This window comes from Branchiostoma belcheri, unplaced genomic scaffold, assembly GCF_001625305.1.
Source record: "Branchiostoma belcheri isolate BF01 breed outbred unplaced genomic scaffold, Haploidv18h27 scaffold32, whole genome shotgun sequence".
Lineage (NCBI taxonomy): Eukaryota > Metazoa > Chordata > Leptocardii > Amphioxiformes > Branchiostomatidae > Branchiostoma > Branchiostoma belcheri.
Window position 1 is genome coordinate 2,696,504 of NW_017803932.1, and position 13,351 is coordinate 2,709,854.

General features: G+C 45.3%; 1 protein-coding gene across 1 annotated transcript; it reads left to right on the forward strand.

The window, feature by feature from the left end:
• The first annotated feature begins 814 nt into the window (after positions 1–814).
• Positions 815–3,828, forward strand: LOC109475047 (helix-loop-helix protein 2-like). Its single transcript, XM_019775590.1, has 2 exons — positions 815–1,071; positions 2,422–3,828. The coding sequence occupies exon 2, from the start codon at positions 2,474–2,476 to the stop codon at positions 2,960–2,962; it is 489 nt and encodes a 162-aa protein (XP_019631149.1). The 5' UTR covers positions 815–1,071; positions 2,422–2,473; the 3' UTR covers positions 2,963–3,828.
• The last annotated feature ends 9,523 nt before the right edge of the window (positions 3,829–13,351 follow it).

Below are 13,351 nucleotides of genomic sequence, written 5' to 3' on the forward strand. Positions count from 1 at the left end.
ATTTCTACGGTCGCTCCGGTGCCGATATCGCTCTGACCAGCACGCCAGAAAATGATGACAAATTTCTCTCACAAGCTGGAATGAAAGCGATATATTTCCGTTCCGTAGTAGTTGCGCTGCCGTAATGATTTTAGGTTTATATCTATTTGTGCTGGAAAATCTGCCACTTTTACCGGTTCTAGAGAGTGTATGGAGTATGGAGTCCTGATTTTATCCTTCTGTAAGTGTAACAGACCCCGGGATCTCCCGTGAGGGACATAAATCACCGGAAGGATAATTACTCGGTAGCCCCGGTGTGTAGTTGGCTGTTATAATGTATTAATCCCCACAACCAGGGAGAAGCGAAGATAGGCTTGTACATACGGACCTCACTTTGTCCCGGGCCGGGAACCTGCATACGAGTCGTACCGGGCTGTGCATTCTGTCGCCAGGTTTAGCGCCAATTTCGGTTCTTGGTTGACCAGAAGCCTTGTCATTTCAGTTACCTCGTCTGACATGAAGGAAATTGGCGATATGGGACAAATTCTGAGGAAAACGTTGTTTATCAGCTCAATTTTAGGTATTAAAAACTGAATTAAGATTCCATGTAGTAACCCTGGCTGTGACCGAATGCGTGTTCCCGGGCCGACGTTCTCCCCTTGGGGCCCGGCAGCAGGGCGAATTAAAATGGTTGAAGGACGATTTGCTCGTGTGCCGTCAGCCAATCAGAGCGCGGCGTGACTGGCTGGCGCCCTCTCTCCCCTCCTCCTCCTCCCTGCGCATCGCGATATGAGAGAAGTTGTGAACACAAACAATTAGTGTCCTCCCCGCCTTTTGTTCTAGAGCTCTTCATAAAGGCCGGAGTAGCCGCCAGAGGTCCAGTCATTCCCAGTGAGGACCTCACAGAGGAAGGTTGACTTGTCCACGAGAGAGGGGAGAGAGAAGGTCTCGGCACACACACGGTACACGGTTCTAACCTCGTACGTACAACCTTCTCCACTCCATCAACCGGCCTGGCATCGGCTTACCGCGACCCAAGCTGGATATATTGGTCCTTCCTACCACTGAGGTTTCTACCTCGCCGTATTCACGGTAAGCGGATTTTCTCTAATTTCCTAGATCGTTTTTTTTTTGTAAAGCCTGGTGTTTTTAAGCCCAGGTTGGATAAGGAGCTTGCGATAATTTTCGCAACAAATTTGGGGATTTGGACTGTAGTATAGCCGGCTTTGCGTGTGTGTTGCATGCGATGTAACGCGTCTATGTTTAGTACAGTATTGAGTGTAATATGAGACAGAAATGGATCATAATTGTCGTATGGGACATTTTGTATTACAGCAGGTGTTTAAAAATCACATATCGTATATATGGACGGATAGAAACCAGTAGGCCACAGTTTCACCTATAGCAATCTATCTCTTCACTCAGTCAACCTTACACCAGAAAATAACACCACCACAGAGGACGTTCAGGACAAAGTCGAAATTTGTCACGCCTCGATACTACAGCAAAGTCAGCGTAGATGAGTACGGTCACAGATAACCCTTCTGGCTACAAACCAACGTGTGCTACACGGGTATATTTTGTCGTAGACACACTAGCCACGAGGTATAAGCTATAAAACATCGCTTCAGACATGAAGGAGGGTCATTCCTGACTGTACCACAGCATCGATTGGGACCCCGGGCGGGCTTGCTAACTGTGGCCTTTCCACTTCCAAGGGAGTAAAATAAGTTTCGATTTCCAGTTTTCCTGGGAACACAAGACGAAATCGACAGGCAGTCCTTGTCAAAAGAACGTGTAATTTGTGCGTGGGGAAACGTCGGGGTAACCCCGTCCCGTGTACAGAAGGGGATGTCAGATGGTAGTGTATAATGTGCTAGCCCTTTAATTATTGATGGTCGGTTTGGAAAGCGATCGTGATAAACGAGGAACGTCTTCGTCTTCTTATCGTGGAAACGTTGGATCCGCGACTGTTTCTTTTCTCAGTTTCACCTGTTACTGTTTGGATTTGTGGAACTGTTGTGTGATGGTAAGCAGGCGCAGGTTTTTTGGACGATACCGCAAAACACACGGTGGGTGCGAGGAGTGCTTGTTCGTGCAACACTCAACAAACCACTCCCGGCACGTGTTCGGTAAACAATCACAGTCTGAGACTTTTTGTGTTTGTTTATTAAAAAGAAATCCAATCCCGGTCCCTCCAATCAGAATTCATGTAGCACGACTTCTCTCCCTACAGCTGTTGAAATATGAGAACTAAATCAAGTTAGGGTTGTAATAGCGTCGCGAATATTTGTTAGGGGTATTCCCCACTGAATGGTCTGGCCGTGTTTTGATTTTCACTCTCGCCTATTGTTCTTGCTACTGTCCTATGCAATCTGCTGTGGTGAGCTCTCTGGAGGGTTGCATTAGCATTGACAGGTGTTGTTTGTGGTGTGTTGCCAGGGTGAACCAGGTGCATGGGACACTAGGAGAGCTGTACGTCCCGACCGTCCCGATGTTGGACACTCTACAGCGCACCTCCACGCAAACCCAGCCGCCGGGGATGGTGGTGACGGGAGAGACGACCATCGCGCAGGGCTCGCCGAGAAGCTGCGGCTCCACCAGCCCTACCTCCAGCTGCAGCTCCGTCGACGCCGTGCACAAGTCCTTCGAGGTGACGGATTTGAACGGCTCCTCGTTCCCCGTCAGACCCACCGAAGAGTCGGCGAGGGAAGCGGAGGACACCGCCGCCAGGAGAAACAAGGACCCGTCTCTGCAGGGCTTGAGTCGAGAGGAGCGGCGGCGGCGGCGGAGAGCGACCGCCAAGTACCGCACGGCGCACGCCACGAGAGAGCGCATCAGAGTCGAAGCCTTCAACGTCGCCTTTGCCGAGCTCCGAAAACTCCTCCCCACCCTTCCCCCAGACAAAAAACTCTCCAAAATAGAAATCCTCCGGCTAGCTATCTGTTATATATCCTACCTCAACCATGTATTGGACGTGTGAAAGACTCGGTACAGAGAGGTGTATAGAAAGACTTGCCCAGCCCCAGACTGCGCTGTGCGTACGAAGGAAAACTCCAGGCAAGCCCAACTGTCTCCAAATATCACGCCAAACCGCCAGACCTCCGTAAGTTGCCAATGATGAGTACGGCTATTTTTATGAGTGAGATACTGAGGGACACATTCTCTGTAAATACATATTATATTTATTCTGTGTCCGTAACTTAAAACAATGACAACGCTAGACTCTGTAATATATATCGTCAATTCCTGGGTAGAGGCGCCAAGTTTCCATGTGCTTACAATCATATGTTTGCAAGTATATTTTGAGACTTAGTACATCAATGTAGTCAAGTTGGCCAAGAGGCCGCGATGTCCAAAGAAATACCCCATGCACGCATTGACTGCGTCCTTTAGATGAAAAAAATCGTCTGTTTTAAGATGTGTTGTTGAAAAAGCAAGTGACAATGATGAAACAAACAAGAATTGCTCCGACAATGATTGCTGACGATTAGCAATTTTAGGTCATGCTTCTAGGCGTAGACAGGATGTTTTCATTTCATTACTCTTTTAGTATGAAAGACAATTTTCTTGAAAGAAAAGCCTAAGAGACAACCAAATGCCATATCTCTCCACAGTAGTAGCCTTGATCTACAGACTTCTAAAGCTTCGCTGTACAGAGTGAAAATGAAAGATAATATGCTGTACAGTCTAGCCACGTCGTAATGTTGTGTCGAGGCTATGGGTGCGAGTGGAGCCAAAGAAATGAAGCTTTATATAATATATCATTGAATGTTGTCGTGATATTTGTTGTGGAATGTGTTGTTCTGTGTGAAATCGCAATACTTTTTGACATGATCAGATGATATTATTATTAATAAAATTCTGATAAAAAAGGAACATACACTGAATCTGACTATGTTCATCAAGCGTTACACGTATATATCGTACTTCATTTACAGAACTCTTCACTATATATGTCTTAGTAGATTTTTATATATGGAAGATGGCCAACTGGTACTCAGCACTCCCGGTCAAACGGCAGCAAGGGTGACAACAGCGGTAGATTACTCAATTTTCTGCGGGACTTGGTGTTGTTTCACCCGCGCGCGGCCCGGTCACCCTCCGGTCACGTCCCCAGTACACTCAGCCGAACCCACCCCCGCTCTCGTGCCCAGCAGTGCAATCAGTTCGCTCGAGTCATCACACTAACGCTGTTACCGATATTGCACCGTTGTGCCTGTTTTTCCAAATCCTATAAATCTACAGAAATTGTGCAGTAATTAAAAACCAAAGGCGAAACGTGCAACAAGGTCCCTTTATCGACTTGTTTCTGGCAGGGTAGCGGCAGCCGGCCGACTGCACCAGCCAAATCAATAGCCACCACCTCAAAACTACCCGCGGTTGATCAATCTAACTGCACACACAGATACATATCCCGACTGGAGAGAGACATGTCGGAAACTGTGCGTCTATCCTGACACGGGATATCATACCAGCGCCCCTCACGTGGACGACGATACACCCCAGTTTCCATCTACCTTATCAAATATCTGTCTGTGGTTAGGAAGGGGGGAGGGGGGTTAGTTTCTGTCGGAAATGCCATCGGGATACGTGACTTTTAGGCGACAGATTGCGCTGGGAGTGGTTTTGCCTAGAGGGGCTCGCATACATGTCAGCTTAATGCATGTAATAGCCTACGGGCCTCGTAATGGCTGGTAAATCTATACAAAGGAAGACGTACAAGCCCCCTCTTCCTGCAGCGAATTAATTTGCTCTAAATTCCCTCCCATTTCCCATCTTTGAAACAGTCGCCGATTTTCCACCCTTTTATAGATTGATCTGCGCGATATTCCTGGTAAAACGAACCGCCAGGTTGTAGGGGCTTTATGGAAACCAATACACCGGCGAGATGGATATCTGAGTGTATCACTCTGCCATCTGCCCCGCGCGAGCCAAATTATAACGAAATGTGCTCCGTTGTTTCCAATTGCCTGACCTTATTTGTAGCTCCCCTTGGCCCTTTTGTGCATGAGCCCCTGAAATCAGGGATCGATGTCGCAGCGCGGGACCTGTGCACATGTAATGAACCCGCGATTATACATGCACCCACTGGACCGAGAGGACAAGGACTTTCCCTCCCTCCGCGGACACTGTTAATGTTGTAAAGGACTGGCATCCATTATTAATTTGGGAAAGAGAAAAAAAGCCTGTCGTACGGTATACATGTTTGTGTCGTCTCTCATAGATGGACATTTCAATTATTTAGTCGTAACAGTTTTATTTCGGGTGCGGTTTGATGTGAAATGATGACCGAGGACGAGATACCGCGTCTCCGGGGACAACAAAAAACCGTCCAGCCAGCTGGCGAGATGTCGGAGCTCCGCAGAGGTGGTGCTGGTAGACCCTGTACCGTCACACGGGACACGTAATGATATTAAAGTCGTAGCCAAAACAACCGCGCCACTCCGCCGAATGTTATGATTTAACGCTATGAATATTCAAACTGGCGGACGCCCTTGTGAATTATAACAACGCCAACTCTTTCCTAATTAATATACATAATTTAATGCAGAAATACATCGCCTGAGATAGTGAGAAAAATGAAAATGACTACCACACCACGATCCTCCCACAATTTGACCTTTCGGATTTCATAGAATAAAAGACAAGTACGCTATTTTAGCCACAAATCCTTCTTAAGTATTAACTCAGTTATGGTGGGGGGAATCTATGAATTTTTAAATCTTCAATTAATAAAAGAATGGAACGTGAATGTCGTAACATTGATGTACCTATCGATATGATTTTGGGTTTACCAAAGAACCGATAATCGGTCAAGCAAATAGCAAATGTCTTCCATTCAAATTGCGTTCTACATATCATTATATAAAGAAGTTTTTCCCAGCGCTACTTAGACTAACCACAAAGCTTATACAACGCAATTAAGATAGTAAAAGTACATTTTATGGGTACTAGGCAAAACCACCATCCACAACAATAAAGTTATAAAACAATCATCATTTTTATCGTGCGAAACTCGTAAAATGTAATGAAAATGAGTTAAATAACTGCTGTCATATTTTCTACACAGTGTAAAAAGAATGTGAAAAGAATTTATGTACTTTTTGAGTTGAGGGAGAAGCGCACACAAGTATGGAAGTCCACAGGAACACACAGACTATCGATAGTCTCGAAATATTTGTGGTCGACTTGACTGCAGTGGTACACTTGAATTGACTTTGTTTCTGTCTTCCTCGACCCATTTTAATTGTAAATAAGTAACCAGAGATAACAGACTTGAACTCCTACCCATAATGCCATTTATATCACGACCTCCGACAGTCGGGAGGTTGTTTGGCGAGGATGAGTGTGTTACAAATAACGTGCGCACACTGGCATACACTCGCACACTGGCGCGAACGCACACACTCACTCACACACACACACACACACACACACACACACACACACACACACACACACACACACACACTCACTCACTCACTCACTCACTCACTCACTCACTCACACACACACACACACACACACACACACACTCACTCACTCACTCACTCACACACACACTCACTCACTCACACACTCACTCACACACACACACACACTCACTCACTCACTCACTCACTCACACACACACTCACTCGCACACTCACTCACACACTCACTCACTCACTCACTCACTCACACACACACACACACTCACTCACTCACACACTCACTCACACACTCACTCACTCACTCACTCACTCACTCACACACACATTCACAGAGACACGCACAGTAATGGAAGAAGACAGACAGGTTGACAAACAGAAGGACGGACAGTACAGGCGGACAGAATGATAAGACAAAAAAACTTAAGAAGCACACGTATACAAGTAGCAAAACATACCTTAAAACGCATTTTCATAAACCTTCTTTACGCCCTTTAAAATTTGGCACGAGTCCGTCTTAGTACACATAAAAGTGAATTCTATTCCAGTCTCTCCTAGCGAAGACACAGACATGACAGGAAGATGCGCCTCCTGTCAGTATCATCCTGCCAGTTCCCTTTCCCGCCGAGAGCTTTCTGTCAGGATACGGTATGTTTGATTAAATGGCGGGCCTCCAGGGTCCTAGTGTGGCGGCAGGAAATAGGCGAACGCCTTGAAGAAGACAAATGATTATAGCCTTTAGGGGTTTTGTCTTAATAATTAGGAACCACGATTTTACAGCGTCGCAACCAACGCGACTTCGTAAGGGGAGCCTAAGCGTTTAAAACCCAAAGTATTGAATTTTTCCAGGTGTCATTCGGTCGTGATTTCTCTCTCGCTTGGCGACATTTGGCGACAAAAACACGTAGCGGCAATTTTCGGGCTGTCAACTTTAATGAATATTCATACGCATCAACATCGATCGCTTGAAAATTCAGGCGATGTCTAATGATTGAAAGCAGACTTGATAATTAGTGATGATCACGGTTTTAATGATTCAATAAACTGCAGAAGCAAAACGCATTTATCATGGATGCGGAAAGGGCGACCATGCTGAACGGGTAAGATTATTAGTAATGATGACATGGTATTACCGGGCAAAATTAATAGTAATTTTGTCACAGTACGGGAAATTCGGTCATATTTGGGGCTGTTAAAAAATTTCGCATAAGGTAGTAACAGTAGATTGTCATAAAAATATATGCACAGTAACATTCTTCCTTTTGCTGACATCATTGTCTTCCCTTTAGGTACAACTTGACCTTTTCTCATAGACATCCGTTGGCAAGCACATCTTTAAGCGTTGTGCACTAGGAGCTAAATCGAAAGAATAAAAGAGCCCTTAGATAGGAAGTAATTATTTTGGCAAGAAGCAAATTATAACGTAATCTCATATGTGATGATTTACGTAAGTATGTTCTTACAGCTATCCATGTAGATTTGTTAAAAAAATATATATATACGTATCTTATGTGAAGCGGGCGCCCAAGGTCTAGTGCACAAACAGCTTTTCAATCATGTCCTGTGTAATATTTGCGGTATGTGTGTGTGTGTGTGTGTGAGGGTGTTTGTGTGTGTGTGTGTTAATGGGGGACACTGCGCCCTTTATTATTGCAATAGCTGAAGACTGAAGGGGTAAGTTGCAGCTGCCTTTCAGAACTAACTCGATTGACCTCAATGCTTTATTATTGCCCAGATGCGGCCACGATCCACCGACACGGAGTGTGCTTCTAACTTGAAGATAAAAACTTCATCCTAAAAGAAAACCAGCCTCTCTAGTACTGTTAGATTCAAACCCACAACCTTGCGATCCAGAAACAGAATTACTCCACCCTCACTCCCTGCATTCCCCACAATTTCTCTGTGAAATGCCGCTGTCCGTACTTCACGTACTCGGTGTCGGTGACATACGCTCAGCGTCAGCAGGTCGCCACTAATCTGGCTTTCCACGAAAGTCATACAACAATCCGTTTTTATTACAAGGCCGCCCTATATTCACCCTGAACTATTACCGTAACCTTTCTCTTCAGAAAAGCTTGGATATTACAGGCAGAAGGGGGCGATGTAACTCTTCATAATCGTAATAACAAACGGGACAGTCTACTTTAGAAAGGGGTTGTCCGGGTGTTGTTTTTTTTTCACTTTGAAGAGTAGAGGGGTTGTCGCAAAAATATTTTATACAGTTGAGTTGGGGGGGGGGGCGTATCTCTGTACACACCATCGTCAAATGGAATAAATTCTGTATCATTCACTTTAGAAAAAGACAATATACAACAATGCCATACATTTATCAATGACAATGATACATAAAACCCGTTGTGCATGTCCGTTGCTATTATTTCTACTAGTTTTCGTCGTCAACCCATGCTCAAGCCAGATAATTTTCCAGACATAACCAGCCTGGTTAAGACACAAAGAGAAAAAAATGTTTGTTTAATTTTTGGCTTTAATGTTATGAATGAAAGCGTGTCTTAGAGGGATTTCCTTGGTGGCTGTAGCCGTGTTGAAACAACAAAGAGACCGGTGCCAGGAAGCGCGGGGTGTTTGTTTTTGTCGGTGAGTAGAAAGAGAGTCGTGAGGGCAGTCTTTCGTTTTCTCTGACGTATATAGATTAAATATGAAAGGACAGGAGGCACATTGAACAAATCATGTGTTGCTGGATTGGACATCTTAAGAGATGGACATCAAAACACGCTGAGATTATGAAACCGGTTTTCTTTTGGGCATTGATAATTAGATTGTGTCCTTGGATAGTCATTTTACACCACAAGATTAGAGACTATTTTTAAATGGAAAGACTGAAGTAGAAAAAAAGAGAAGCACAGAAAGAAGACAACTTCCCATGTTGGAATTGTACACAAGCCTTTAAGTACGCTATCACACAGACACAACGTTTTCAGCACCAAGGACAGGGATAGGACAATGCCGCCTGCAGCAGCTGATGGAGAAGTGTGGATGGAAGAGCGTGTGTTGCACGGGTGAAGTAAAACGTGACGTTTGCCACTTGGTTTGGATTCTCAAATAGCAGTTAAATACAAAAGCAATCATATGAGTGAATTAAATACTTAAAAAGCGAGGATTTTTGTGTTCAGTATATTTCCATCTGTAAGCCTTCTAATACTTATGTGTAAACTGACCTCCTTTTGTAAAAAAAAGTTATTTTGCCATTTGGTGGTGTCCGACGTCTTCAAATGCCGTCATCATCATTCAATCGATAACGGGACGACCGGGCAACGAGGAGGAGCGACGGGATGAGCTCGAGACGGCAGATGGGGCTGTCACAGTTCAGCGTGCCCGCCTGCCCTCCCCCCGTCTCCCGAGGGACCGCCCGCCGACACTCCGGTGTCTCCACGCCATGATTGCCGCTCATGATCTCCGTCACCAAATGTCACGCGATGATTGCGGCGAGGCGCTGATCCAAACCGCGCGAACTTTTCCAGCAGCTTCGCGACCGGAAAGCTAAATTGATTCGCGACCTCGCCATCCGCCGGCGCGGGCATTTCCCGCAAGCGTGGCTTTTAAAAGGGCGGCCGTTACGTTCCAGAAAAAAACGGCGGGGTGTGTAGATCATCTCGTTTTAGAGATGTACTTTATTTCGATGTGAATCGGTACTTTTCCTGCACGGTGATTTAAAGGTTAACGGCCCACAAAAGGGTCGGATGGAAAAATCGATGTTGTAATGACAGAGCGTTCTATCGGATATCCCGTTTCTTGGCCATTACTCCGGCCATATTTTACGACACCTCGGCCGGGCCTGGTGGTACGTGAGATGAGTGGTAGGTGAGGGGGGCACAGGTGCGGTTGTGGCCGGCGGCGCGTGACGGATTTCTCCGTTGGAATGGGTCCCATCGGACGGAGCGCAACACGGTCCGGGCCAGCTGCGCACCGCGCCTTTACTGCCGCCTCCTCTCCCCGGGACAGAACAAGTCTGCTCCCTGGTTAACACCCAGACAACGTGCCGAGTACAACCCGCGACATGGGGTCATGGAACAACAGAAACAGGATTATCTTAACCGTTAGCACCCTGTGTGTGACACGGTGCATCAGATTTGTATGGCTCACTTAGGACGTTAGCATGCCAAAGGTTAATCCTGAAAATGGCTTTTAGCAAACCTTAATCATATAGTTTGTAGTGAAGCGTAGCCAGTTACGTAGGGGTGGCCAATGTGTTATTAATTGTACATTACAATGTAACTTGCCAATGTTTTCTAGTAGGCCCAGTTGCACTTCATATTTCTTCAAGTGTTTTTCTCATTTTAAGGTATACTATGCGATTATCTCCATTCCAAAGTTATCTCTAAACAATTTCTGCTTCTGTGATCAGTGCATAGATGTCATCTCCGTCCTTCAATTTTTTTAAGATTTCATAGAAATCATAGAAATAAATAGAAAGCACGTAACGCACAATACCACTTTCACAACTTCGCCAATTCCACAGAGTCAGTTCTCCGTTGATGGTTACCAACACTACACCTTCGCCCCGCCAAATGTGTCGCAATGGTGGGCTTTAAAAATTTCGCCTGGAGGGAACGCACGCTCCGCTGCCCGCCCAATTTCTTCCTTGGACGACTACAGCTTTCCACAATAGCAAAATTAAGACGTGATATTTCTAATCTCGGGTAATCGCACCTCGCTCATGACCTCTGGCGGGAATATTGCGGCGAGGCTTAGTCTAAATGATTCCAACCTTATCAGTATGAACGGAGACAAGAATCGTTTGGTACAGTCAGTCCGTAGTTAAGACGCAGGGGTAAGAGAGAAGCGGTCGGCTTAGTGAAAATTAGTACATTTGTCTTGGAAAAACTCGCCTGGCGCGATAACACCGTTTAATTTGTGCTGCGGAGCCGGGCTGAGATGAGCGATGCGCGGCCGGCAGAGCGCGGTGGTAGTGATAGACTGTGGAAGTTAATGACTAGTTTGATGTCTTTGTCGCCAAGGGGAGCAGCAGAGCGCCATTCATAGAGAGGCGTACACCGTTTAGGGCCCGGCATTGTCGGATCAATGGCGCCCTTTTAACCATCTCACTTCATCCATCCCCCGCTGATATTCCTCACTCTACTTGTTGGCTGACAACCGTTGATTAATTCCGCGCCGCGTTCCAGAAAACATTCATCATTTCTTACCTTCCTCTCATCGCCGCTGACTCGGATTCGCCGACAAAAATCTAGTTCTAAGCGGCGGTGTGTCCGTCTAACCCCGAACTACTAAAGGGAGGGGAAAACGTCACAAGAACTAATCAATGTTTGCGGGTACTTGAGATGTTATCTATTTTCAATTATGCTCTCAAGGCGTGCTGTGCCATTTCTGCGCCATCGCTCAAGCAGACGGGGGTTAGTTGAGGTATTGCGGGCCAGAGGATACATGATGTATCGTGTCTCAGCTACCAGAACGTTTAATCTGCTAAACCAACACCATCAGCTGTTTTCAGATAGTCAGACTTGATTTAGAAATATAGCACATCTACGTATGCATAGTTCTACTATGTCTGGTACATCGTATAGTATCCGGCAACGTGTAAATGTATTCGTTAATATTCCTGTTGCTTAAGTTTGGAATTGCCACTGACTTTCGTCCTTTTGCACTTCAAAACCGGGAATATCACACCAGAGCAATATACAACAAGCAATTTTCCTAATTAGAAAGCAAATAGCACACTTATAGATACATATTCTATTTATCTCTCATAGCACGTTTTGAGTGAGTTCTATTTGCTACAAAACAAAAGAAATAAACACATAATTTCACTCTAAACCCTTTATATCATCAAATCTAAAACAAAATTACCTCAAGATCCTCAAATCGCAACAACTTTTCTTAAAATGCCGTCATTTATCACAAAGTTTCAAACTTGCCGTCCAAAACGTCATAGACCCAACTTCCCAACAAAAAAAGTTCGGCACCCGCAATTAAAAACGCGGAGTAAGATGGATCTGGTGGATTACCGGCAAGAGGCGGCGGTTCGCCCGCGGTAATCACTAGGTAATGACCTTTCCGTGCCGCACGATCCTTTATAGACCACGGGTTCAGATAGCTGGCCGTAATGATGGGGCTCAGATGTGGCGGAGATACAGGGGCCGTCTCCCTCAAGTCAAACAACTTGTGTTAAGAAGCGTTTAACAGGAAGTTTTGCTGCTACTTTTACCGCAGGCAATATACAGGGAATATTACAGAAGTGGGAAGGAATAGGGAGACGGGAGAGATTGTATGGTAGTCAAAAGGGCCCCACAGCTACAATTAGTTTTAACTGGCGCTGAAAATAGCATGAGTTGTTTCTTCTTTTTTTCTTCCTAAATAAAAAGGGTACAGTCCTTGATGAGAAATGGGGGAGAGACGTAGTACAATTATCATCGGAGACGATTCAATAGCGGTTTCTGCTTACAAGAGTTCTAGAAGGAACGACACGTAATATTATTCAGCCATATAATGTAACAAATCTAAATTACAAACACGCCAGTACCAAACCAATTTATCTGGTATGAATGCTTGCTTGCGGGAGCGGTTCCAAACAGACTTCACCTGACCCATTTCCGCTTATACCCGGTGATTGTCATCTTCTATTTTCACGAGCAAGTCCAAACTTTTACCAAAGGTCAAATTCAGTTCAGAAAACCAGGTACCTATCACTGACCACCTTCACTCCGTCCTCTAGGATATAATCAAATTGAAATTGAAAGATATGTTTTTAAAATTCAACGGCTTCAGCTTCGGCAGTTGAGGATTTGGAAATGTGTCGAATGTGTTTGACGGCGATGTGCAGGACGTTGCTGCTTAAGGCAGGTGGGCATGCGCAGATGCTACCCCATTATGGACATTGATTGGTCTTTATGAAACTGCCAATCAAACTGTATCTCCCTTGGACCAATCCCTGCTGGCCCTTTCTTATTACTTATAACAAAAAC